The sequence below is a fragment of the Grammomys surdaster genome, unplaced genomic scaffold (assembly GCF_004785775.1).
Source record: "Grammomys surdaster isolate TR1022 unplaced genomic scaffold, NIH_TR_1.0 187, whole genome shotgun sequence".
Taxonomy (NCBI): Eukaryota; Metazoa; Chordata; class Mammalia; order Rodentia; family Muridae; genus Grammomys; species Grammomys surdaster.
In genome coordinates, this window is record NW_021604632.1 from 6,759,563 (window position 1) to 6,786,648 (window position 27,086).

Here is a 27,086-nt window from a genome sequence, read left to right on the forward strand (position 1 = left end):
ATCTCCCGACCCCCATCACAAGTGATCACACAGCCCCATGTCTCAGGACTCGGGCTCTGGAGTGTCTCGGTTCTGGCATGAACACTTCCTCAAGCTCTGAGTGCTCCCTCTGCCCTGAGCAGGCTTCTTATTTTCCACGTTATTTCTTCAAGTGGAAGCTAGGGATGGGGGTGAGTGGAAGCCACCAAGGATGCTCTCTCTTCTCAGGCTTACTCGCTGTCCGCACACTGCAGTGTGGCTGACCTCCCAAACACCCTCATGGGTGCCTTTCTATTCCACACTAGAGTGCTGAGTGGCTGGATCCTGAGTGGGCATTTGGAACCATGGCTGCTGTGGGCTCCGGGGTGCAGCAGTCCTGTAAGATACTGCTTTGCTTTGGGCTCATACCAGGAAGTCTACAGACAGCACAAATTAGAGTCAACAGGGGTGGGGGTGGGGATGGGGATGGGGATGATGTAATAACAAAGAACAGGAAGTTGGGGATGGGGGGAAGGCTGGGGGCAAAACATCATCCAAATACCTTGTGTGAAATTCCCAAAGAATTAATAGAACTATTTTTAGGGCTTAGTGGTTCCAAGTCATCCTGTCTGCTCCCCTACTTCCAAGTGCTAGGCATCAAGTTAGGCTCAGCGCTTACTGTAGGGAACAGCGGAGCCACCTGCACCCTCTTCCAGCAGAGGTGACCAAGATGCAGGTTCTACCCTTGGTGCCCATCCCGCTCAGTCCTGTGTTTGCTATAGGACAACGGCACTGTCCACTAAAGGCCTTCGTCACATGCCACGACTGTCTGGCAACTGTTAGGGTACCCAGGAGCCTGAATGGAGTGGCTGGGAGGCTGAGACCACCCAAGCCATCTCAGTCTCTGAGAGCTGAGAAACAAACACACTGCCAGCTCCCTTGTGGGGCAGGAGTCTATCCTCCTCAACCTCCTCTTCCTCTTCCTCCTCCTCCTCCTCCTCTTCCTCCTCCCATAGCATGGAAGGATGGCAGAGGTGAGAATTCTGGTATCTAAAGCCACTGTTCTTTCCCCTTGCGAGTTGAGGAGGAAATCTCTGTCCCCTTGGAGACACAGCTACTCGGAAAGGCTGAAGCAGGAGGGCTTCGCAGGTTTTGGGCCAGCCTGGGCAACCTAGCCAGACCTTGTCACAAATAAAGCACAGGACATCAGCTCAGGGGTGGAGCGATTACCTAGCGTGTGCCAGACACTGAGTTCAATCCTTAACACACAGGGTGGAACAAAAAAAACAGAAACTAGGTATTAGATAGCAGGGCGTGATACAGTGAGTGATGATATAGCCAGTCCTTTGTATTCTGTACATACTAAAATGATAGCTATGAAAAATCAGAAGTACAAATCAGTAAAGATAAAATGTACATCAGGCTCTGTTACAGATATGTAAGCCATAAGCATTGAGGGGAAAATAGAAGAAAGTGATTATATAATTAGGTACCAGCATCGTGGGTAATTTTCTAAGTTCATCGTGCAGCTACATTATTTTAAATATAATTAAATGGCTTAGCATTTAAATTCAGCTGTCCATGAAAAGTGGGTATTTGGACTCGTGCTGTGCAAAACCTCAGGGGGTCATTTTTTTTTTAAAAAAAAAAACTTTGCTGCTTAAGACATTCCCCACCACCACCTTTGACAGTTATGCCATAGGAAAATCTGTTAAATCCAACAAGTCCTCCACGGGCAACAGGCTGGACTCCCAGCAAGGCAAAGGGATCAAAATACAGTGTGGAGTCAAAGGAAAGTGTATGCATGGCAGGAAGCATGCTGTCTTAGGCAGAGTGAATGAGATACTGTGTGTGACAGTGCAAAGCTCGGTAGTGCACAGCTCCTTACTAGCCCCTAACAGGACACAGCTTCTGCAGTTGGGGAGTCTGCTGCCCAGCGTAACACAGCAGAGGGCAGCCTGTTGCTGTTACAGAGTTCAGAAGACTTTCTGGAGTTTGTCTGTCTTCCAGGGTGGTGATTACCATATCCTCCTAAATTGTGGAGGAGTGGGCCGCTAAAACGGACAAGGACCAAGGCAGACCCGACGCCTACGCTTCTCCATCTGATGCCACGCGATTCCTCCTACATTTGCAGGGGAAAGAAACATGGTCGTCCGCGCATGACTCCTTTAGTGGGGCAAACCACTTGTGAATCGAGACATCAATCTTTATGTACACTTTGACCTTCTCACGTTTTGTCTGGCCAGTATTTAACTTCTGAAAATAATCCTCGGTAAGGTTTATTAGTTTTTAGTAACTAGCAGCAAGCTACCCCTCTTCCTTTCGAGAGAAGGAACAGGGGAGAGAGAGGAGAGCTCGTTTGAATTCATGCAAATTTGCTTGTACTTTCCTTCCTTTCTCTTTTCTGTGACAGGGTCTCTCTATGTAGACCTGGCTGGCCTTGAACTCTTAGAGATCCCTTGCTTCCCGAGTGCTGGTATTAAAGACATGTGCCGCCATGCCCAGCGCTGGCTTGTGGTTTTCAATAAAAGGTTTCATGGTGTTTAAACACATCCGTTATTAAGTACAGCATCCACTGGCGGGCTTCTGGAGTGTGGAGTGAGGTGGGAAAATGGCATCTAAAATGGCAGTCTCTGTAACTCACAGGGAAACCATTCCTCCTAGAACCAATTCCTACCGAACCTCCATTTCCACTCACAAATTCTGAACCCGGGTCACTGAAATTTGAAAGCAAAGAGGTACATCCACATGGGACTGCAGATGGCATAGTGCATGCCTCTTTCCAGACGAGTGTCATGGGCTGTGTGGTGCTGAAGTAAAGCAAGGGGAGGGCCTGCTGCCTTGGGAGAAATGTGGAGAAACACTAGAAACTGAGCGAAAGGAACCTTGAGGTCCCAGTTTTCGGCTTCCTCAAGACACCAGAAAGGATACCCCCTTGTAATCTAAGAAGATCAATCTGAGTAGAGTTAATTTCTGTGTTCCCATGGAAATCTCCTCTTCCATCACTTTAGCCGGTGGTGGGGCTGTGGGCATGGTGGACACTAGGCTATGACCCAGAGGTACTACCTTGGAAAGATCCTGAGTAGGGGTGTCATTTGGAAGTTCCTTCTCTATGGCCCGTCTTGGTGCTATGTCCCTTGAAGGTGATGTTTACTGATGTGTTGCGTTTCTTCCTTTGTGGGGTCCTGGGGTAAGCCCCCCCCCCGAAGAGTTGGGGATAACTGCCTGACATTTGATACTTGTAGAGAGTCCAGAGGCAGGCACCAACCCCACTTCTTCCTAACATCAGACTCTTAGCTAAAGCATCGCTGACAGCCCCTCCATCTGAACTTCCATCTCCCAAACCAGCAACATAATGGAGGAGTCAATTAAATGATTATTAATTCATGCTACTTTCCGTAAGCCAGGGGTTCTCAACGCCCTGCATTCCGTAAACCAGCTTGCCACCTGCCCCAGAAATTTACAGCAATCTCTTATCTACCTCCATTGACTAAGTGGGGATTTTTTTCTCTCTCTCACACGACTTCACATTAAAGTGTTCGAGCTGGGATGGTTGCCCCAGCACACTACACGGATGTTTCGGTGGCTCTGAAAACAGCCTGTTCGGCTCAAGGTTCTCGTTAAGAGAAAGGTGAGCTGTATGCTCTTTCCCTCAGGCCTTCTCCTTCAGCTTCTCGCAGACTTCCAACTCCCTCGCAGCAGCAGCAGGAGCACAGTGTTTCCAGAAAGACTTTGTGATCTTCGTACTGTCGATGAGAGCAGAGCTAATCTTGGCATTTGCTTGCAGTTCCTTCCCCGGGGGACAAGCTGGGCTATCTGGCTCTGTTCTTGTAGAGCTACTGCACTTGATAAGTGGCCAGAGATCTGGCTAAATTCTCTTCCTCTCCTAGTACAGAGGACAACATTCCTTTAAAGAGTCTGCTTCACTGCTAACTGTCTCTAGGCGAGCACGGTCTCATTCCGCCTCCAGCCAGGCATCTTAAAGACGCTTCAGAGAGGTTTTGGAGAGACCCCAGTGAACAGAAACAGGCTTCTGAGAACACAGCAGGGGCGGGTCTACACACTCCTGTAAGAACCGGAGCTTCTCCTCCATGCCAGAGTCCAGCCTAGTGAGGCATCCCCCCGAGAGTGAGTACCTCAAGTTGTACTGCACTGTATGTCTCTAGAAAGCATGCTCAACAGGCCATCCACCTCAGAGTAGAAGACGACACCCACGCTGAACCGGCATGCCATACCGTTCTCAGGTGTTGACTTTCTAGAAAGACTTTCTCAAAGACAAACTCAGCTTGTTATGGGTGGGCACAACAGTTACTTAAGGAGGTTAATTTTTCTCCCACCCTCTTGTCATTGTGACACTGTCCCTATGGCCAGCACCCTTCAGTCCCACCTCTCTCTGCCATCTATGGTGTGATCTCCCCAGGCTAAGCATCTGTGTCTCTTATAGGCACCCTCTTCTCTTTGGTCAAATTCTGGTCTAGAAGGGGCTCAAGACTCGGCCTATAAATAGAGAAATGGCTCTTGCTTTTGTTTCTGGAGTTGCAGAGTCTCAAGACCTAGAAATCCAGAGTGTGTCTGAACTTCTTGCAGGGCATACGAATCCTGACTGCAGGCGCTACTCACAGAGGCTCTGATTCTGTAGGTCTGAGTCAGAGAATGCACTGCCAGTAAGTTCCCTAGTGAGGCAGGCGGTCCAAGGACCACACTTGGAGAATAGCTACCCGATCAACACTTGTTGTCACTGGTAGGAGTCCTAACACGCTCTGCTCTAACTTGAGTTGAAATTAAAGAACCCTGCAAACATGGACAGACCTGCCAGTCCACTTTCCAGAGACTCCAATGACATGGAACTTTTAGCTTAATTTTGGAAGAAAGGAGACAGGCCTGATCTCAAAGCCAAGATGTCTCTAGCCAAAGGTGAAGGAAGGACTACACCCAGTTGTCCCTCAGGGAACCTACTCACTCTAAAAGCAAATACAGACACGTGTTCAAAGCCAGGAGTCTAGAAAGCATCGCCTCTATGAATCTGTTCTGTCTTCTGTGTAACCCAGAATGACAGGTTTCCTTGTCTTGAGAAATCCCATTCTTTCTTCAGGTCTTGGAGAACCTCAAGGAAAACCAGGCAAAAAAAGTCTGTGTGCGCTTCCTGCTTTTCCCAAAGGGGCAAGTGCTGGCCTCCTGCCCTCTGCACCAGTAATCAGTACTGGCCAAAGTCCCCTCAACTTCGACCCTGGGAGGATGAACAGATGCACATTGGCTTCTATCTGTATAAGTTTGTCTCTGGGAGTGCAGACTGGGTGGTATCCGGGACTGTGAGGTCACAGTCTCCCCAGTTTAAGTTGCCTCTGTGGGGAGCACCGGAAGCCTCCTGGTAGAACGGTGGGGCTGTGCTGACTGGTGAATGCCGGCCGCTGCTGCTTGCTTTGTAGCTTTGAGGAGAAAACAGTACTGTGTTCCACATCCGAGACATCAATCTGCTGCCCTAATTCCTTGTTGAAATATGCATAAGGATGCCTAACTACGCTCAATGGAGCTCCCAAAAGGACGTCTTGCGTTTCCACATGCAAGACACCTTGCTCCCTCTGTGTCAGACTTGTGAACGAACTACCAATCAAAACAGCCACCACCTCATTTAGACCAGCTCTGTCTGTCAGTCTGTCTGCCTGTCTGTCTGACGAATATTTAATACCTTCTAAGCATTGGTTGCCACCATCAGCCCAGCATGTGCCAGGATTGGGGACCTGAGAACTATTCCTGACTGCTAACTTGGGAGTATTCAGGCAACCTCCCCTGCCTGTGGCCACAAAGAATCCTGTCTCCACCCTGGCTTTATACATGCTGCTTGCTGCTGTGGCCATAGGCAGAGTGGGGAGTCAGCTCTGGACTCGCCATGTTCCCCTCTGGTTTCATGACACGACTAAAGTGACCATAAACTTGGAGTAAGCAGAGGTGGAGTCATTGACTCGTGCTAGCGATCTCAGCATTCAGGAGCCCAAGGAAGGAGATTCACAAGTCCATCACTAGTCTGGGCTACATAGTAAGACACTGCCTCCGAAAGCTAAAACAAGCCAGCAAACATTAAACGGAAACACAAGCCATGGGGCAGGGCCAAAAGGATTTAATGAGAGGCCTTCGGTCCTCATGGGCTCAAATGTCCTTTAGGACAGCTAGGATCTATCTACTTTGGAACCTTGTGGGTTCCAAGCCAGCCTAGACCCCAGAAACAGAACTATAATCACACACTTCCAATGCTTTCCTAGTTCAGACCTAATGTCCCTGGGTTCTGACTGAATTTTATTAACCATAGCAGCTTGGGAGTGTGCTCATGACACAAAGAACCAAACAAAACTTCCCCTTAGCCTGACGAGGCAGCTCTCCCCTCAGTCCTGGTGCAGCTTTGACAGAAAATGGAAATCACTCTCGCCTTTTCCAGCACTGGCTGGGGAGACTGGAAACATCTCCTGTCAGGCAGTCTTCTCCACAGAGAGAAGCCAGGTCTGCACAGATGCTGAGCTTCTACAGGGTCCTCTGCTCCCAGCACTCCCAAAGGCGAGGCTGGGTGACCAGTGCACAAGGGTTGGGTAGGGGTTCCCAAGCACTGTTGTGGAAGTTCAGGAATTTATGTTTTCCCACGTGCCTTTTCCCACCCTGGGCAGAAGTCCCTTGACAGGAAGTTACTAGTCCTCATTGCCAGGGAGGAAGGCACAGTAGTCAGCTTGGGGTGAGGTGGGGTTGGGGGTTGTTGCTCACACCTTGATCAGATCCTGGCTGGGGGAATCACAAGCATTTGATTGGCTATGCTCAATTTGCAGTTTCTTCTACTCACAGGGCTTCCGGGAGCCCAGCAGAAGATGCAGCAGACCACAAGATAATGTCTTGGACACCTGCTGCAATGGCTTCATTTTCAGAAATGAACAGGAGTTCCAGGGACTAACAGGAGCCCACGCTGGGCTGTGAAACCCTGTGTGACAGAGAGACTCCGGTTTTAGGCAAGCGGAAGCATCCTAAATTCACCTCTTCCGTTCAGCAACGTGAAACAGGGCTGGATGCCCCCAAAGAGTGAGTAGACTGGCTTACATCTGGAAGTACCTCCTGCCATACTACTTAACGGACAGGCTCTTAGGGGCATTTCAGAGCAATGCTAAGCAGCACTTAGCAGATGCCATATAGTCCCCGCCATCACATACACGGCAGACGAGGATGTGGTATCTTAAAAAGAACAGGATCGGCCATGTCTTCTCCATTCATCAGATAAGTAGAGAAAGTGGCCATGTTATATATTCTTCGGCTTGTAAGGTAGTGGATGGATGTCTGACCAAGGAGGTTAAAGAGCCTGCTGGTGGGTCATGGAGAAAGTCAGTCATAGCTCTGACGCCCAGGAGTCCCTAATCTGAGGGACACAGCGCTCTGGCTTCAAAATCAAGGCGACAGGGGACCCAAGGAGAACAGCTGAGCCTAAGAAAAGTGATGTCCCATGAGGCACTGAGGTATGTTTGAAAGACTCCTCCTAGGATTCAGAAGACCTTTACAGAAGCTGCAGCTCGGATAAGGCAGGGGACATGAACAGGGCCACGGCCTGAGAATCACACACACATTTGCAGGGTATGTGCTTACGCCAGGGTGTGCATGTGCACGAGTGTGCATGTAGGTAGAGCCAAAGGATACGCTCGGGTGTCATGAGTGCTGTCTCTCGCTGGCCTTCAAGGACACCAAGTAGGCTAGATAGCTGGTCATTAAGTCCCAGGGATCCACCTGCCTCCACCTCCCTGGAGCTAGGATTATACCTACATGCCCTACACCCAGCTTTTTAAACACATGGGCTCAGAGCTTCCAACTCGGGTCCCTTGTACTCACAAAGCAAGCACTTGCTGGCTGAGCTATCCTCTATAAAGTATCTCCCATAGTGATGATGAAGACTTTCATTTACCTTCCATACTCCTTCATTTGCATACCATGTCCCCAATCTATAGCTCATCTCATTGTGCCATAACTATCTGATTACACATGACACTTCCCTTACAAAGTTCCCTTACATGTTTTGCATGTCTACACACAGACACACACACACTCGCTCAACTGATAGGGTCTTGGGTCTTATCACTTCTGACCTAACAACATAAATTTTCAGAGCCAAGCTTTGGCTTACTGGAGTTTGGGTAAGCCTAGCTGTGTGCCACACCCCGTATCTATTTTTGCTTGCCAAAACAAAAATAGTTGATGGTCTGTTTTCAGTCCTGAGACAGAATTCTGCCTGCAACGACCGTAAGCAGCCAAGTTCTGCTAAAAGCGGTCTGGAAATGGCGGTGGGGGGAGGGGGCTGGGTGGGCAACAAGTGGACCCTGGAAATGCTGACAGCTACGTAATTTGTAGCTGTATGAAAATAAAAACCCAGAAACAGTGTCCATAGGCAAGGACGCGGACCACTAAAGAGGCCGCGTGAAGGAGGCTCCTATCATTCCCTCCTCACACTCTACTGCAAAGGCAAGCATACTTTGGGGTGAGGTAACATAGGAAGCAAGAACCAGAATGATTTAGAGTGGGGCTACTCCCGTAGAGGTGACCGTTCAGTGGTGTTCATGTGACACTTGCAGTGACACTGGTCCACACTGGCTGTGACCACAGAGTGAGAGTGGTCAGTGATGACATGGGACTTGGTCAGGGCCTGCAGTCTCTAACATCCCACCAAGAAGCATGGGCGTGGTGCTGTCTGACCCCCTTGGAGAAAGCCTACGTGAACCCTTCCCCCAGGCCGTTGCTATCTTACAGACCTACGAAAGCTCCTAATGCTCTGACTTTAGCAGCTGATGTTCTTTGAGGTTCATACCTCGGCCGTGCCTCATCTCATGAAACACCGCCGCTTCCGGAATTTCTGGAATTTGGTCCAACCTGCTACTTTGCAGGGTTGGAAACTGAAGAACATGTGCTTTTCCCCATCCCATAATGTTTCCTCTTGGTTCTGTCTCTAGGTATCTAACTGAATTAAAAAAAAAAGGGGAGGAAGGATGGGTGGGATGGAGGAGAGAAGAAAGAAAAGGGAGGAGGGAAGAAAGAAGAGGAAGGATGGAGGAGAGAAGAAAGACAAAAGAAGAGGGAGGAGGAAGAGGAGAGGAGGAGAAGAAAGTGAGGAGGAGAAGAAGGCAGCAGCCTCTTCCATTCTGTGACAGATTCTGTTTGGGCCACTAAGTCCCCTAAAGGATGGCATCTCTATTTATACAAAGCTGTAAACAACGGAGGAGCAGGACAGGCTGGTAATAGATTTCCTCCAGGATCTGCCTGACCTGCTTTTTTTTTCCCCCCTCCAAACTCAGTAATTAGAAGGGCGGTGGCTCCGTAGGAATTATTCATACGCAGCCCAGAGCTGCGCACTATACATTTATGTTAAACATGTCAGATCCGATTGAAATCACGCTCTCCGGCACCGCAGCCGTAAACACACTTCCCCACAGCTGCCCATTAACACCTTCTCTATTAGCAGTCTCCCAGAGACTCGCATCATGGGTGCGCCAGTGCACTGACTGCTCTGTGTTAGGTGAGCATCACGGATTTGGGAAAAAAAAAAAAAGTAAGAGTCGACTCCCTCTGGGCCCCATCTCTAGAAAACAGAGAGAGCACTCAAACTACATTTCTAACAGAAAATTTAACAAAAGTATACATGGGCACAGCATTCGGGGACTTTTAAGGGCATCGTCATGCCTCTGCTTTAGGCTAGGGTGGTGCTCCTCCCCGCCTTACATCCCCCGGTCATCTGTCTCAAGTCCCTCAAAGCCAGACTCTGGCGCTCTGTGGCTAGAGACCATGGTGACGGCAGCCTTTCAGTAACCATCCCACTATGGTTCTTTGCCAAGAGCTCAATCTTGTCCCCTAATTATTGGTGATAAAGCGCCGCATTAATTGTATATCACTTAATTTATAGCAATTAATGATTGACTCTGGCTAATCACGGCATTAATCACCGTTCAGTGGGGGACACTGGGGGCTCTTCAATCTCAAACGCCCGTGCTCAAATCCACCCCGGCAAATGACGACAACGGGGTCATGTTCAGAGTTTCAAAGGAGAGAAACCACAGAGTTGGACGGAGGAAACAGCAGTGCATTAGCAGAGGCTCTGCTCCGCCCTGCCCCCACTCCCAGTGGCCCAAAGGAAAGCGTCACACTTGCGTTGTTGACCCTGCTAGCCAGTGGCTTGTGTATGCACCACTGCTCACTACCGTGGAGCCCACGGGTGGCTGGGGCTGGCAGGTGATAGTGTGCAGTGTTTCACAGACAGAGCGCTCAACGTGTCTGTGACTAAACGGCCCCAACCAATGCCACTCACTAGCTGGTAACTAGCCTTCCTAACTTCACACCTAGAGCACTTCCCGTGCCAGCGACCTTCCCTTGAGCTTCACTGTATTTACTGTGTGCACCCTAAGCACACAAATGTACCAAGGTGCACATGTGGAGGTCTTCTGCCTTCCAGTGTGCGTGTGTGCGTGCATGTGTGTGTGTCTGTGTGTGTGTGTGTCTGTGTCTGTGTGTCTGTGTCTGTGTGTCTGTGTCTGTGTGTCTGTGTGTGTTGGGGTGGTCCAGGGATGCCTTTGGAAGTGCCTTTACAAGCTGACCCATCCGGCTGGCACACTCCCAGCAGATGAAGACCCAGGTCATTTTGAACTCACTGTTACCATCTGTATCTTCACTGTACAACTTTGGGATCTGTTCCTCATTCTTGGGTCAGAGAAGTCAACCAGATCAAGCCCTGAAGCCCATACACGGCAAGTGGGGGGTTCGGTTCTGCTAAGAGTAGGTTCTGTCCTGAGGTTAGGGGTCAGGGGTGGGCCAGGATGTAGTTCTGTCTCTGCCTGCATTCTTTCTGTGCCCTGCCTCAGTCCGTTCTGGCTAAGCTTCCTAGACTGCAAGATGGCAGAAGTGAGAGGGTAGCTGTCTATAAACATCTATAGAATATAAATTATCTATAGGGTACAAATGTCTATAGCATCTATAAACCTATAAATGTCTATAGGGTATAAATGTCTATAGGGTACAAATGTCTATAGCATCTATAAACCTATAAACATCTATAGGGTATAAATGTCTATAGGGTAGGGTATGCTCACGTCTGGAGCAGGGAAAGCAACCAGGATAAAGCAGAGGCTGTGACTGGTGCCAGAAGCCCCGCCCACCTGGCTAGGAAGCAGTCAGCATCTGACTGAGCCTGTGGCATGCCTGACCTGAAGGCAGCCTCCTAGTCAGCTCCTCACAGAGTGCCTGTGATGGATTCTCCTGGGGTCAGTCTTGTTCTTTCTGAGACACATGATGTGGCTACTTGAATTTATATTCTTTAAAATGAAACAAAAACTTACCCTTCACTTCCTCAGAGTTACAAGCTCCATTAAGGCGCTGAACATTCTGATCAGCGGACAAGTCCCTGCAATATTCTTTTGATGGAAAACACCCCAAAAGCCCCAGGACAATGTCACATAATCTGAAGACCAAGGCCTCGCTAAACTTGTGATCCTTGGAGCTCCGCCTAGTGCCTAGCATGGAGCAAGGAACACAGGCCCTGGGCCCTCTCTGACAGATGACTATCTGGTTTGCCTCGGGGCCACCCAAGATCCCAAGGAGAGGCGCACACACAATGGAAACCCTAAGTCTTGTTCCAATAAAAAGAAACAAAAGACAAGTAGCTAACATGTTCAAGATTATCCATTCCCGCACAAACCTCTAAACTACATAATCAATAGCCGAGAAAAATGCCAATTATCCAGACCCATTTGGAATATTATTAATCTGCACCAGCAGCAGCCACTAATCAACACAACAAATTGTGAAATCGCTATTTACTTGTTTGCGGGGAGGAAGCCGTCCCCATCACGCTTAATCAGATAGGAACAGCTCAATTTGGGGAACAAATGAAAGAAACAGAGATTTCTTTTCTTAATTATTGTTTTTACAAAATACCAGCCAAGGATCCAAAAAGAAGGTTCAGAAAAGTTGCCAGCACCCGTACCCAGTCCAAGGTCAAACTGGAGCCAAGAGCCTGCCATTATAAAATTACGCTTCAGGTCCGAGGAGGATAATCTGAAGGGGCCAGCAAAGAAGCCTTTCCTTCTATGCATCTGACAAGGTGCACCCCTAAGTTGCTGTTTCTCCCTGTCTTCTGGAGGTAAAGACTGAGGGGTGGGCCCACTGCATGGATGAATGCTTACAGAGAGAACCTTGTTATGGACGTGCGTCCTGTGGTTCTCATTTTACACCTTCCAGTGGCCTCCTGGTTGCTGGGCATGTCCACTGGCTCTAAGAGGGAAGGCAGCGCTCACTTTGAATCATAAAGACTGAACAAGTTGTAACTGAACTGCCCTCAACAGAGCCTGCCCTGTACAGGATGCATAGGTGTGAAAAGCACACACCAAGTGGCAGTGCAGGGTGCTGCACATAGTAGGAGCTTTGCAAGCAATGGTTCTTTAATAATGTCCTTAGGACCCACATGGGATGCAAGGAACATACATGTACACCAAATATCAGGGGCCAGACCTGCTTAGGCCTCTGTTCTGGCACTCCTGCTAACCTATAAAAATTCCCAGAAGCCACTGCGGTTAGGCATTAGTCATATATCAAATGTATATTTTAAATGGACAAGGCTAAGAGAAATTGATACTGGTTTTCCTCATGCATCTTGACTGATTATTAAACTCCATACACAAAGCTTGCTTACTATGTTCTGGGCCTTGTTCTAAGCTTCCTGTATTAAAATGATTCACATGAGGCATTATTCTTAATCTCTTATCTCATTTAAACAGAGGCACAGAAAGGTTAAGAGACTAAGTATTGTCACCCACAAATGGGAGGACAGTGATTAGAAATCAAGCACCCAGACCATGACAACACACAGATGACCTAGGTCACATAGGGCCTTTGGGACCTGTCAGCAAAATGCTCTCCTCTTGGTGCCCACGATGTTGGTCTGCCATCTATACTGTCTATTTATGGCTTACCTTAACTGTTTAGTAAAGACTGGGGTCTCCGTGTAGCCAAGGTAACTGTGGTGGTTTGAATATGCTCCGTCCATGGGAAGTGGCACTATTAGGAGGTGTGGCCTTACTGGAGGAGGTATAACCTTGTTAGAATGAAGTGTGTCACTTTAGGGGTGGAGCCTTGAGGTCTCATATATGTGCTCAAGTCTGGCCAGTATGATCTAGACCTTCCTCCTGGCTGCCTGTGGAGGACAGTCTCCTCTTGGCTGCTTTGGGATCAAGATGTAGAACTCTCAGCTCTTCCCGACCATGTCTGCCTGCACGCTGGCAGCCCCAATTCAATGTTTGCCTTTATAAGAGTTGCCTTGGTCATGGTGTCTCTTTACAACAATGGCACCAACCCTAACTAAGACAGTAACACAGTTGATAACACCCCTCCCCATGTCTAAGGGGACCTTCTACAACAGTAACTGCCCTTTCCTCCCTGGCTCTCCCGGGGTGTCTGACCCCATCCTTTGCTCTCAGGAAGCACTGAGCTTCACGTCTGTGCCCCCCCACCCCCAAGCCTCTTCACAGAGGCAGGGTTTCCCAGGCTTCGGTCACTTTCATTGCTCTCCTCTGGCCTCTCTCCAAGATTCCGTATCTTGTTTAAATAATGAAGGCCAACCTCCGACCCTCAATATGATTTAAGAGCAGTCTTGCCTACAAAAGTAACAGGGGCCTAACCAATACAGACTCTAGAAGGTAAATATTTTCTTAAAAGAAAAAGAGAAAGAAAGAAAGAAAGAAAGAAAGAAAGAAAGAAAGAAAGAAAGAAAGAAAGAAAGAAAGAAAGAAAGGAAGGAAAGAAAGAAGTCAAAGAATTGTAATACTGAGCACAGTGGTAAGAATCAGGTTGGCCAAACAGAATACTTTTCTGCTGCTTGTCACAGCACTTCCTGTTAGTGAGGCCGTGGTGTCTGCGAGACTTATCTGCCCAGTAAATCCTCTCAGAAATGACTCAGCTCCTCCTCCAAACCCTGAGCTTTTCTGTGTCTCAGCTCTTCTCTCCTCAGCATGGAGATCCTGTCATCTTGAGAAATGGCTCTTCTCCTCTCTTGGCACTGGCTTTTCCAGAAATAGCACTTCCTGCCCTGGCTCCTTCAATTTGTTCTGCTTTTGCTAAAATGTCCCCCTGCCCATCTACACTGCTGTCCCCCTGTGGACGCTGGCCCCGGGAGAGGGGCATGCTGGGAAGAGTACATGGGTCCCACCCAGGTCCTCAGATGCAGAACAATGCCCACCCTTCACTGCCTCTGGTAACCTTGAGGCTGAGAATCAGGGGTGACTGCAACCAAGGTCTGCCTGACAAATGTCTTTACCAGGTCTCCAACAGAAGGAGGACTACAAGCCAGCCGTGTTGAGCAACTGCTCAAGAAACACTGCTTGGAAACTGCAGACACCTGGTGCTCAATAAAAAGGGTGCTTAAAAAAAAAAAAGAGTTTCAGAAAGAGAAAGAAAAACAGGGTATGATGATTCTTGCCTCTAACCCTGGCAAAGATAGAGGCAGATGGATATTTTTGAGTTCAAGGCTAACCTGGTCTATACATCAAGTTTTAGGCCAGCCAGGGATATATGGTGAGACCTGGTTTCAAAAAACAAAACAAGACAAAAACAAACCAAAAACAGCTAAAGTCCCTCTGTGGTAAGCCCAGAGCCCGTACATTTTTGGGCAAGATGGAGGGTGGTCTGCTCCCTGATGCCAGTCTCATTTCTCCCAGGGAGAAGTCCTGGGGGCTGAGGATGCCCATGCACGCTACCTGCCCGCTTGCTCTGCCCTTCCTCGCCGCCGCTGCCGCCCTGGTCTTTGGCCAGCTCTTCTGGGTCAGCAGATGCTTCGCCGGGTCCTTCGGCATCTTCAACGGCTTCCTCTGAAATACAAAAAAGACAAGGGATATAAAGGCCGAAAGCTGGGAAGGTGTTGAAGGACTCTCAGTCCCCACACCCGAGAATCACCAACCACAAAACACAGATGTCGGTGACTGTCCTCGTCTTCCTAGTGGCCCAGCAAGGCTGGCCGTGCTAAGGCTGCACTTCAGTCCAGGGACAGCTGCTGTGGGGCTTCGAGTGGGTGCTGGGTATGCAACTGTCAGGCATTTCCAGATAGGTTCTGAGGGCCTCCGCCTGAGTTCTCCCTGAGTGGGGCTGTCACTCATCCCCGGCTGGAGACTAGATGGGACCCAGTTCCTGAGGCCTCATTGGCCTGGCAGTGTCTGTGCACGCGCCACACGATGACAGACGTTCTTGGAGTCACTTATGTCCTCAAGAGTCACAGAACATCAGTGATATGGTTTGTGAGCCTAGGGGGTTCTAGAAGCCAAACAGGAGGCGTGAAAACGTACATTGGAACCGCCATGTCTGAAAGTAGGCCGACTATCAAGCCGGATGTTGTCTGCCTGCGTCGAGAAGGAAAGACTCTTAGGGTATTGGGGTGGGGATTGTTCTCTCTGTTCCTCTGGCCAGCTGGATCATTAACCCGAACACACCTTTAATAAGAGGGAGTTCAGAGGAAGAATAGAGGCCTGCAGGATGGCTCCCTGAGAAACTCTGCCAACCTGGTGATTCCCATTAAAGATAGGAGAGAACCAACCCTGTTTGTTCCCTAACCTCCATACATGGGCCGTGTGTGGCGCAGGGGCCCAGTGCAGTTTACATCATACAAACAAACGCAATACTAATTTTTTAAAGGGTAAAGTGAAGGAACCAAGGCAGGAATCACTTGACATGATGAGGAAATTCTGAAGAGCACACCTCTCTGGATTCAGAGGCATGAGAATACACACACACACACTCCCACACCCTTCACAGGCAGCCCAGCCCAGACTCAGCAGGAGCCAAGCCTGGGAAACAATTTAGAACCCTGGACTGGGGTTCTAGCCAACACCACCATAGGAATCTCCAACTGCAAGCCCACATTTTTGTTTGTCTGGGGGACAAAGGTCTTACACTGTGGTCCAGGCTGGCCTCAGCCCTACCTTTAAAAGAATTCAGGGGTTACGCCCTCAGAACTTCCATCAGAAGAGCCTCTAAATTCTATCCCACCGGAGTCAAATCAGTCACAGAGAGTTGATCTGTAGGGGTTTCCAAAACACTTAAGGCCAATAAAGGAACATTCTAGACCTGTGCTTTCCTAATTCTTCTAGAAAAATGGTAGGTTATCAATGGCCAGAAAAAATGAACTCGAAGGATGAAGAATGGTCTTTCTTTCTTCCCATCAGCAGAGAGCCCCAGAGACAATCCCCTGGGTACTGCTTGCTCAGTCTGACCTTGGGGCTCGCTCACTCTAGTGTTCCTGTGTGTCTTTTTTGGCTCACCGCACCACAAAGTTAACGCTGAGTCTCCTGACCTTACCCTTAGTTTGAACAGACAAAAACCAGGCACTTGTGGCCTGACATCCATCAGACATACAGCTCAGTCTTAACAGCATACACGGCCTTGTAAAGGAGGAGAAAGGCTTAAGCATGAGAAAGACGAGCCAGTTGTACCAAAAGATACATGTGCCATCTTATGTCTGGGGGTGAGTGAGGGGAGACGTGGCCTGTGTGTTTCAGGCTTTTATAAAATTGGTTATAAAAATTCATCTTTAACAGCGAGACCAGCGGTAAGCTAACCAGTATTAAATCGGAGATATGCACACTAGCTGGGCATCTTAAATATATTCCATGGCACAAATCGTGTGCAGTATTGATAGAGTACCTAAGTGGGGCGGAAAGATGGCTCAATGGGCAGATCTCTCTGACACACACACCATGACAGCCTTAGATGGAAACGGTCTGGCTCTTACAGGAGACAACTCCTCACACAGTGTGTCTCTCAGTACAGGACATAAATGCCCACCGGGCCACCGGAGTCAAGGCCAGCATCCGCAGCTGCTAGAGCAGAGTTCGGTGCCGTTACCTGGGACTGACGCCTGGGATTTGAAGCTTGCCAAGTAATTCCATTTAGGAGGCAGCGATGGCGAAGTGTGGGCGGATTTTGGATGCAGGAATACGTGAGGGAAACGCAGGGAGGAGGTGTTTGACTATTCCCAGAAGCCTCGCACTGGGCCTGCCTGAGCCTTGTCTTGCTTCCTTGTTCTATGCAAACAGAAAGCAAAGGCCAGTACGTTTCAAGAAGGTGGTAGTGATGGTGGTTAAAAGAGGTTACTTTAGTTAAGGAAATTATTATTATTATCATTATTAATTTTGATTTTTCTTCAAGATGTGTAAACCCATTTTTTTTTTTTTTTGGTTTCTAGGCTTTGCTTTATCATCTGTGACTTATAAACTAAGAGAATGCTACGAACCCTAAGAAGAACAATTAAGGAACTTTGGTCAAGCCAGCTCCTCTTACAGGAGATCAGCAACCTCACTCCTATCTCTTTAAAAAACAAAACAAACACACAAACAAAACCAACAACAACCAAAAAAAAAGGTCTCATTTAGCCAAATAGGAGAGTCCCTGCAGTTCCAACTGTGACCTACAGGTGTCGCCCTCTGCATGGCAAGGCCTGGAGGGCAGCTGGCTAGGAGGCAGACAAGTCTGGGCTGCCGAACCTGAGCATGTGGAAACAATATACGTCTCCGAGAGAATGGTCTAGTCCTGGGGAAATAAAATAGAACATTCATAAGCAGTTACACCATCTGTCTTTAGACCATCATCATCAACAGCGAGAGGGGGTAAAGGCTCTTTAAAATGGATGAAAGCCCCGACTGACAGTAACCGGAAAACCGTGAGAGCTGAATACCAATAAAGGTAGAGAAATGATTTAAAAAAAAAAAAAAGAGGGCTGCAGACTGCAAATCTGTCTGGACAGCTTGGGCTTGTGAGGCTTTGCAGACAGGGTGTGTCTTTACTGGTCCCAGAAATATCACGCAAGCTTTCTCACCAAAGGCCAGGCTTGGGCACCCACTGGGAAGTGTTGGTATCCTGGCCCCTCACGTGTGTAGCCAGGGGTGCAACAGCATCTGGCTCTGAGCCAGAGCCTGGCCACTGAGCTGGGGCAGCTTGCTAGTCCCAGTGCTCCCTGAGGCTGTACGTTGGATACTCCCACACTGACAGAGCATGGGATGGAGGGGCAGTTTTCCTCACAGATCACGAATTACACATTCTAGCCCTGTGTAGCAGCAACTGGCTGGGGGTCACCCCAGGAGCCAAGTTTCTGTTTTTCTTTCCGTAATGTCAACTACCAACAGATGGTGTGAACAACCGAAGATGTGGGCTTGGGCCACAGGTTTTATCTGGAAAATTCTGTCCTTTGCTCAGGGGAACAGGTTGCTCTCCCTCCAGCCAACACTCACAGCAGACCCGGCACTCTCAAGAATGACACTTCACATCCTAACTGGAGCATAGCAGAGACCCTTTCTCATGATGGTGGCAGACTTGAGCAAGGAGGTCACCTGCAACGAAGCCAGCAAGCCCAGTGCACCCCATACAATTCTGGTTTTAGAGAAGATACCAGGGGAGGGGCCTCTAAAACCCTCCAGGGACCTACCTCGAAGGTCATGCCCAACCCTGACCTTCAAGTTAGGATAACTCCTTTTAACCTTAGTGTTTTCGTGCCAAACTGACAAGGGGAAGCTTTCTTTTTTGGACCTGAGTCTCAGGCTGGCCTCAGATTTACTGTGAAGTGGAGGTTATTAATCGTACACTCTAATGCCTCCACCTCCCATGTGCTGGGATTACATACACACACATACATACATACATACATACATACATACATACATACATACAGCAAGCTACCACTCCAGGCATATGCTTCACTTGGGATGAAAAAGGGCTCCATGCTTGAGTACCCTACCAATGTAACTTTCCCGCAGCCCAGAGACGCAAGGAAATCATGAAAACCAGCATGGTCTTCCAGATGGTCTACCATCTGCCTTCCACCGCCAAGTAAAAGATGGCTTAGGACAGAGATGTAGAGACCTCCTTACTCCCCTTATTCGGGCTGGGTCATCCCAGCCTGCTTTATTCACTCTCAGCTCCCGGTGAGGTGAAGGGCAGAGCCCTCAGGTGACCCGAAAAGCAGCAGTCTCCGGGGTTGAGGACATAGCAGCACCGTCCTAGAAAAAACCCACCCCACCCACATAGCTTTGCTCTGCACAGATGCAAACCGTTCTCTCCTGCCTCCTGATCAAGGTGACAAGAGTCCCCTAGCCCGTGACTTCTCCCAAAGGAAGTAAGTCTGTCAGCTGGCAGCCCTGTGGGGATTTCTATGAATTTTATGAGCATCCTGGAATTTGGTGTGTGAAGGGAGTAACAAGGAAGAAGGCAAACCCAGAAAACGCAATCAATCCATGGCATATGCTCCCCAAATATGTCACCCACGAATGCGTTCCAGTTTTTTTTAAAAAAGTACCATCTCCCCCCACCAATAATGGGTCGAGTGATGTGTCCATTGGGGGTATTTTACAAATCGCTCACAGGCTTGAAGGAAAGGGGGAGTCAATCAATGATTAAGACTAATCCCTCTGTTTCTAACAGGATAATGTAGATTAATTCAAACCTGACAAAGCCCCCACCGCGCCTCGATATGATAGAAATTTGGAAATCCTCCTAAGAATCAGGGTGTCTGTACCCAAGGCTCTCACACGAATGTGTTACTTAAATAACACACCAATCTGTGATCCCCGAAGAATGAAATTGTTCATTCCCTTTTATGGGGGTTGGGGGGGGGAGGGCGTAGGGGGATGAAGTGCGTTTGCCTGTCGGCAGGCTCAAGAGCTGAGAAACATTAGCTGTCATGAACCACAATCAAATCAGGTTTGAAATATTTAGCAGTGGCTTGGAAAATGTGATGGTGCAGCTCTGACAGGCGGGCGAGGTGAGCAGACGCCCGCTTTCCATTATAATGGAAATATCAGGCCTGTTCTGAATATGTATAACCCAGAAAAATGTATTGATTTTTCATTCGGCATTAAAAAAAATGAAATAGCCTGCAGCTGTCAGAAGCCTTTGTTAAAAGCCCATCCTTCCTGGAATGAGGTTTACCAGAAACAAGTTTTAATTGTACACGGGACCTCTTCTTTGAAAAACAAAATAACCAACCTGCTTACTTTGAAGGCAGGGTTAAAGCTTTGTCTTTCTCCCCGTTTGCAACCTAATTAACCCAAGGAAAGACCAACCAGGCAGGTGGGGAGCACCTCACACACTCTGACCAGCGGGAGTGCCACGGAGGGTGGTGGGCGGGCGGCTCTGTGGAGGGTAGCCTCTGTGGAGGGTAGTCTCTGTGGAGGGTAGCAGGAGGCTATGCTTTGTCCTCTCTCCCTCATTCTCTGGTGGAGGCCCTGGACTCCAGGACTCACGTGCTGTATGCCTCCAGCCAATCACTTCTGTTCCTTCAGGCTCAGTTGGCACGAAGGCAAGGTGAGGAAATAGCCTAGTGTATTCAATCCCCTTTGGCATTTTCTCATTAATGGGAAACCTCTACTGGGTACAGACATTATACAGAGTGCGCATGCTTTATGTTGCAAAGAGGTAAAATCCCACGGCATGACTTAGTAAGGTCTACATCAGAACACTTGCTTCAGATAAAACCCCGTGTTAAAATCCTGTTGCAACAGAAACTTGTAACGGGCTGTCTGTGATACAAGGTACAGATGGACAGACAGACAGCTGTTCTGTTCCTGGCTTGTTCCTTCCAGTCCTTGTCTTCTCCCTCCAAGCTAATGGTGATGATGCCAGCTAGCTGCAACTATAAAGGCAAAACATAGTCCCCAACCCCCACCCAACTCCTCCCACACATTTAGACACCTTCCCTGAGAGGTGACCAAAGGCATTAGGAGTAGGTGACTCTCCAAGACCCCTGGGCTGCTGTGTCTGTACCATGCAGTCACACCCTGATTCTGCACGAAGCCACCTAGCAGCATTCCCAAACACACAGCCTTTTGGCCCTTACACACTTCCTTCCATCCCAGACAGACCAACCGGAAGCTGCCTGAGAGGCAACTTAGAACAATTAGGGATTCTGGGTAAAAACTCCTCAGCTCCAAGAATGCTCCCTGAGGTCATGTGGCTTGCCCACCACAGGTACAAATTGGCATCTTAACATCTCTTCTCCTCAGCTACTCACGGTGTATATATCCTCAACCACACTCAAAGAACAGGGCGTTTACACATCTACCTGATAGCGATTATCTGGATTTTTTTTTTTAACTTTTTAAGCTGGCTATCAACTGTATCCATGCCATTTTATACTTCTTATAGATCCATCAAGGAAAACAGCACCATGATGTGTGTGTGTGTGTATGTGTGTGTGTGTGTGTATGTGTGTATTGCACTCTGTTGGGTTTGTTAGGACTGCCCTCTACCAGCCGGGGAGATTGTCAGGGTGAGTATGCCTACAGGCCAATTTCTCACCTTGGTGTTTAGGAACAGGGGAAGGGAAAAGAACAGGTCAGATTCATGGTGGATAGTTTATACAAAAACCACCTTCTCGGAGGCGATGTCTACCCACATATTCCAGCTCACCGGAAGAAGCCTGGAGGGCATGGTCGTGGGAAGGGCCAGGGAGATCACAACAGGATCAGATGTGTGTCTACTCTCCTGTGAGAGGCTGCTCCTCACGTGGGTCTTTGAAGTGACCTTTGACTGGGGAATCCTCTGCTCTGGGAGGTGCTCTGGTCAGCCAAGACCCCTGGCGGCCACGCCTGGATTTCCGGATGTCACTTTAAAGGTCTAAGTAACACAGCCACCAGCCTCCTTTTCCTGAGGGCCTCTCAGGAAAGCTCTGTGGAAGGTGTACAAGGAAGGGATGCAGCCTCCTCCTCGCTACAGCCCTGACCTCTTTTCTTACCCCCATCCCACCGACCTGCCCTTGGCACTGGGCTGGGAGAATCAACGCCGGGAAGGTAACTCTGGGTACTATTAAAAATGACTAATTGGGGATTGGAGACCATTTATGCTTTTGTATATCTGTAGGTCCTGCCGATGTTTACAGAAGAAAGAAAAATGGGGATCGTGCGGCCAGAAGCAGCTCGGGGAGGCTCCTCGCCTCTGTGCCTTCAGACTGACTTCACTTCAGACTGGAGCAGTCACGGGACAGAGCCTGTGGCCTTGCAGAGTAAAGTCCCCTCTCCGAGCTGTCCCTCCTGCGGGAGCAACACTGAGCGGAGCTAAGAATGTTACCATTGTGTGGCCGGGACGCTTGCTGCCGTTTTCCTCTCCCAGGCAAGGGCGCTTGGTCATTTGAACAGTTTGTCAAAACCACACTAGAATTAAGGGGGTGGGTGGGGGTCAAGAGAGGAGAAAAGGGAGGAAACGCCTAAAGCCCGCACTGCACCAGGTCCCATTTATCTGTGTGCTCAGCAGAAGCACCTGGGCTGCCCCCTGCAGAATCCCAGAAAAGGATAAAAGCAGCCGAGCAGGGACAAAGCACTTCGGAACGGATGTGTTACGGACTCGCCTGGTGGCTATTCATGGGAAGGTTTCAAGGGAAATAAAATAGAATAACTGAGAGAGGTGTGAGTTCCAGTCTGTAAAATACAAACCCAGCTCTGGAAACCGGTCTCGGAAAGCACGCTAAGTAAGGGGCGCAGCTGCGGCCTAGGACTCAAGAAGAAACTGAGTTCAGCAGAGATGAGCGGTCCCTGGGCTTTCTATGAAGCTCTGGCTGCTCTGCTGCTGCAACTTTAACACGTGAAATGTTTATATATATAAAAAAAAAAAAACAGCAAATTCCCTGAGCATGTTTGTAGTGGAGCGTGATGTGATTGTGTTGTCATTTATGGGAAATAATCGCAGACCCATCTCTCTCTTTCTTCCCCCCCACCCCCATTTTCCAGTCCAAATAACCATGAAAAATTACACTTCAATGTCAGTGCCTCGACAAAGGAGGTGCGCTCTCTGGGAGCTCAGTGGATTTGCAGGTTTTTTTCCCTTTCTTTAGACAAAAAAAAAAACCAAAAAACCTTACCGTCAATTGTACTTCATTTAAAATATGATCTAACAAATACACCTTGACACAAACCTTTCTTGTGCTCCCCTGTCTTTTAAACAGCATTTTGTACAGTTGGACCTCACACCAAACTAGAATATTCTGGAAAACAGAGGCATGCAAAACACAAGGCCCTGGATAGCAAGCACGGGGGCCCCTCTCCAGCCAATTAAAAACAAAGTCGTTGGGAGAAATTACTGATTCCAACTCTGGATGTTACTTGGGAAGAGAGGGTGGAGGCAGGAAGCTGCAAGTCTACAGAACATGCCAATTGTGAGGGGAGGGTCCCTGGAGCTGAGGGAGAGAGAGAGGCTCTGGATGGAGGGGAGAAAAGAGACTTCACACACTCATGAGACCAAATCATTTCACAAACTTGAACTTAAAATATCTGGAGGGGCTGGGGAGGGGGGAAGAACAGTCAGAATTAGGGGTGCATGACCACACGAGGGCTGCAGATGGGAACGTCTTGGATGGTTACTGGTTCTTTCCTGCCTGTCCCCCAACCCCCCAACTGAAGAAAGGGACATTTTTCAATAGAAAAGAGCTGCCTGAGAGCTTTTTAACATTCCAGGTGTGAGGCCCGAGCAGTCCCCACAGCATCTGTCTTTCAATAACACCCTGCTTCAAATAAACACTGCCGAGCCTCCGTAGTTGAAGGGAAGAAGACAAGATAGATAAACACACATGAGTGAGAAGAGTAAATTAAAGCAAGCGGTCACACACGCGCACACACACTCTCTCTCCTCTCCCATACACACATTCTCTCTCATACACACAGGCAGACAGACAGACACACACACAGACACAGACACACACACACACACACAGACCCTGCACCCAACGTTTTCCATTATAGAAGACAGGTATGCCCTTCAGAGTCAAAACTGACTTACTGGAGATCTTAGACTTACTGCAAAAATGCGTGGGGGCGGGGAGGCTATGAGCTGCCTTGGGTATCTATGTACAAATGAAGGTGTATGGGAAATGAACAGGATGTACCAGAAATGGTATTAAAGAGAGGTGATTAGAACCTAATGGGCAAATGCAAGAGCCTTGAGGGATGGCTCTCCTGACGGGAACAGCAGCGTTGATGGATGTGGTGCATACAGGAACCGGGACATGGGAAGGGAGGGCGGTGGCTGCCATGCAGACCCTGGGTGTTTACAAGACTGGGGAAGGCAAGACTTGACAACGCCAAAGTGAGCTATGGATTCTTTTTTTAAAGGTATTTTTTTTAAAGGCAAATTAAGGCAGAAGCTGTTTTTTGTTTCTGGCCTTCAAAACAGACTACAAATGGAGAAAAGCAGAACCCTGACTAAAGAGGTTTTGTGTCACATGGTACACAGGTGACATGTCCAGGTGGTGGACCTGGATTCCCAGGTTGGTTGTCACCTTACTCTTAAGACCATCATGTTTGAGGAGGGAGGCTACTCAGAAAGCAGCCTTACCCCCATGAAGCACAGACCTCAGACAGAAATACTCTTACTTCCACCAGCGGATGGCAGGGCAGAGAGGCACTGATTGTCAATGAACTGCTTCTGCCTGATCACAAGGCACTTACATGCACAGCTGGTAAAACAAGCTGATTCATAAAAACAAAGCACAAACAATGGCTTACTCTTGCCAAACCAAATCTGACAGAACAGAAGTCGGGCTGACTTCAGTGCCATTTCACCCAGAAAAGCACTGGCTAAACTTACTGCCCATCTGTGGGCAGGCACAAGTGTGTGCAAAGGGTCTGGGGGCTGGGGGTGGGGGTGGGGTGCTGTCAATGGATGTCACGATGCAATACCAGATACAACACATGTAGAGCTCCTGGGGGTAACCTAGAACAGCCTTCCATCTCCACGTGCCTGGAGAATCTTAAAATATCTCAGCACACTGCCTGGTACATGCAAAGCGGCCAGCTCTGGGAAGAAATCTTACAGCCACACTTGATGTTTGAAGACACACTGTCACGCATAAAGTCAAAACCTAGGCCAGTCTCCCAATCCATCAGGTCTCTAGTCTCAGACAGACAGACTGACCGGCCATGGAAGTATCACGTTTCCCTCACCGATTTCTGAGAAAGCTAAAGTGGTGCAGGGGACACTGAGGTGCAGGGGACAAGCCAAACATTTTCTGGCTCAAGAGCTTTTCCTGTACTCATAGTGGGGACAAGCAGACGAGATGGCTATATTGTCACTGATACGGCACCTTGTGCAGTTCTTCTGTACTGAAGGGAGAAAATTCTTGGCCCCCCCCCCGGCCCCCGCCACAGGGTCTATGCAAAGCCTCTCTGTCTTTGCCTTGTTCTGTCTATTTGGATCCTATGCAATAGAACAGTATATTCCAGGGTTTAACAAAATGGTTCCACACTCGTGCCTTCTTTCACAGAGATGTTACCGCAACAGCTCCTCTCCTGGTCTTCCCCACGTTACTGTGCTTTAAATCATGCCTTAAGACTCTAGCTCTGGGCTAGGTTTATACTCCTCTAGAGAGTTTACGGGGTCTAAGGGTGGCCTTGGCACCCTTGAAAAGCAACGGATCCCATTGCCGTCCCCAGCCCACACACGCATCTCAACGCAGCCATGAAGAGCAGCGACCCTCAACCACGGCCAACACTGCAGTGGATGTTAGCCAATACGGAGGCTTATACATATATGTTACAATGGTGGGGGCACTGGAAGACCGAATACTCTACCGCAAAGCCAAAACACGGCCATGAGATGCGAGATGATTTGGGAGGAAAAGTATAGGTTTGTGACAAAGAACTAATACTGAACACACGCGTAACTGATCTATGGCAGTTTGGAGCACAGAATTACGTTTCAATCACTAACTGGGGGTGTTGAGATCCTTCTGTGTACGCGCTGAAACTGGTAAATGTTCTACAACTCTAGCAACAGGGAAATACCTCACACGGGAATCCTCCTCACTTTTTCCAAGTGGAAGATGGACCCTTAGCACAAAGAGAATAAGGGAAAGAGACTACAGACCAAGGAAAGGATATGCTTCAAGGTCTGGCATGGACTTGTAGGAAGAAAGGGAATTAAAAAAAAAAAAAAAGCCGAAGCGAGGAACACTCAGATATTCTGGTCATCCTGATAAGCCCTTAGAAACAGTGATCATGGGAGTGATCACAGGACTTAGATTATTGCCTTGCTTGTTCTTTGACTATTTGTGTTTATCATCTTGCATATTCCTGGACTATTTGCATCTATTGTATTGCTAGTTCCCCAACCTAGAACTGACCTTAATACTTGCATGTGATTAAAATGGTATAAAAGCAGATTGGGAAAAAATTTTAAAATAAATAAAGAAAGAAAGAAAGAAAGAAGCCGAGGCTTCAAAGCAACATCAGGGAAGACAGTGCCCAATAAAGTGGACAAGGAAAGTTACCTACACCGGCACATGTACCCAGCACCGCCTCTCAGTGGAAAGAGATGGGGAGCGGATAATAGCCAGGGAAGGAAAAACTAGAGAAGAGTGTATCAATTAGGAATATGGGTGGGGCTAGAGAGATGGCTCAGTTGGTGCAACCACTTGCTGCTCTGAGGACTGGGGTATGGTTCCCAGCACCCACATGGTAATAAACAAATGCTTGTGACTCCAGTTCCGGGGATCCAATGCCCTCTTCTGATCTCCATGGGTACTGTTTTCAATTAAGTATCTGCTCTAATAAAGAAAGCATACCAATTTCTCTCCGAAAGGTGCTACTCTATGGATTGACATAGCTACTAAAGGACTTTGGTAAAGAGTCAGAAACAGGAACTGTCCTGACAGAAGAGAAGACACACCGGGCCTTCAAGAAAGAGTGGGAAGGTTGAAGAGAAGACAAGAGCTGCTGTGCTGAAGAAGTCTCTGTGTAGAATGTAGGCAGAGGTACGTGGGGGTGGGGGTGGGGGATAAACGCAGAGATTTCTTTCCCATTTAGAAAATTCAAAACAGAGTAAAGAGACAGGATAGTCCAATGGAGAGGACATGTGTTACAGGAGCATAAGACGTTGTGGGGGAGACCCGGTCACTTGAGGGCTCTACATGAGCGTGTGGAGGAATTCTGTTTACAGAAGATGACTACAAGAGTTAGGCTCAGAGATGGCTGGGTCACAGGGAGCCCACAGGAGGATGAGGGCCATAAATGGGAAGAGGGGAAAGTGCTCAAGTCAAGCAAGGGTCTTGTGACCAAGGAAGGAGGCTGGCACCTTGCTCCCCTTGTGGAGCGAGCCCCACGGAGATAAGGGAG

General features: G+C 48.5%; 1 protein-coding gene across 1 annotated transcript in view; it reads right to left on the bottom strand.

The window, feature by feature from the left end:
* Zfhx3 (zinc finger homeobox 3) overlaps positions 1-27,086 on the bottom strand; it is a 166,820-nt gene that overhangs the window by 26,481 nt on the left and 113,253 nt on the right. Inside the window, exon 4 of the mRNA XM_028768699.1 lies at positions 14,706-14,816. Within this exon, the coding sequence (XP_028624532.1) occupies positions 14,706-14,816 (111 nt within the window). The remainder of the gene's footprint in view (positions 1-14,705; positions 14,817-27,086) is intronic.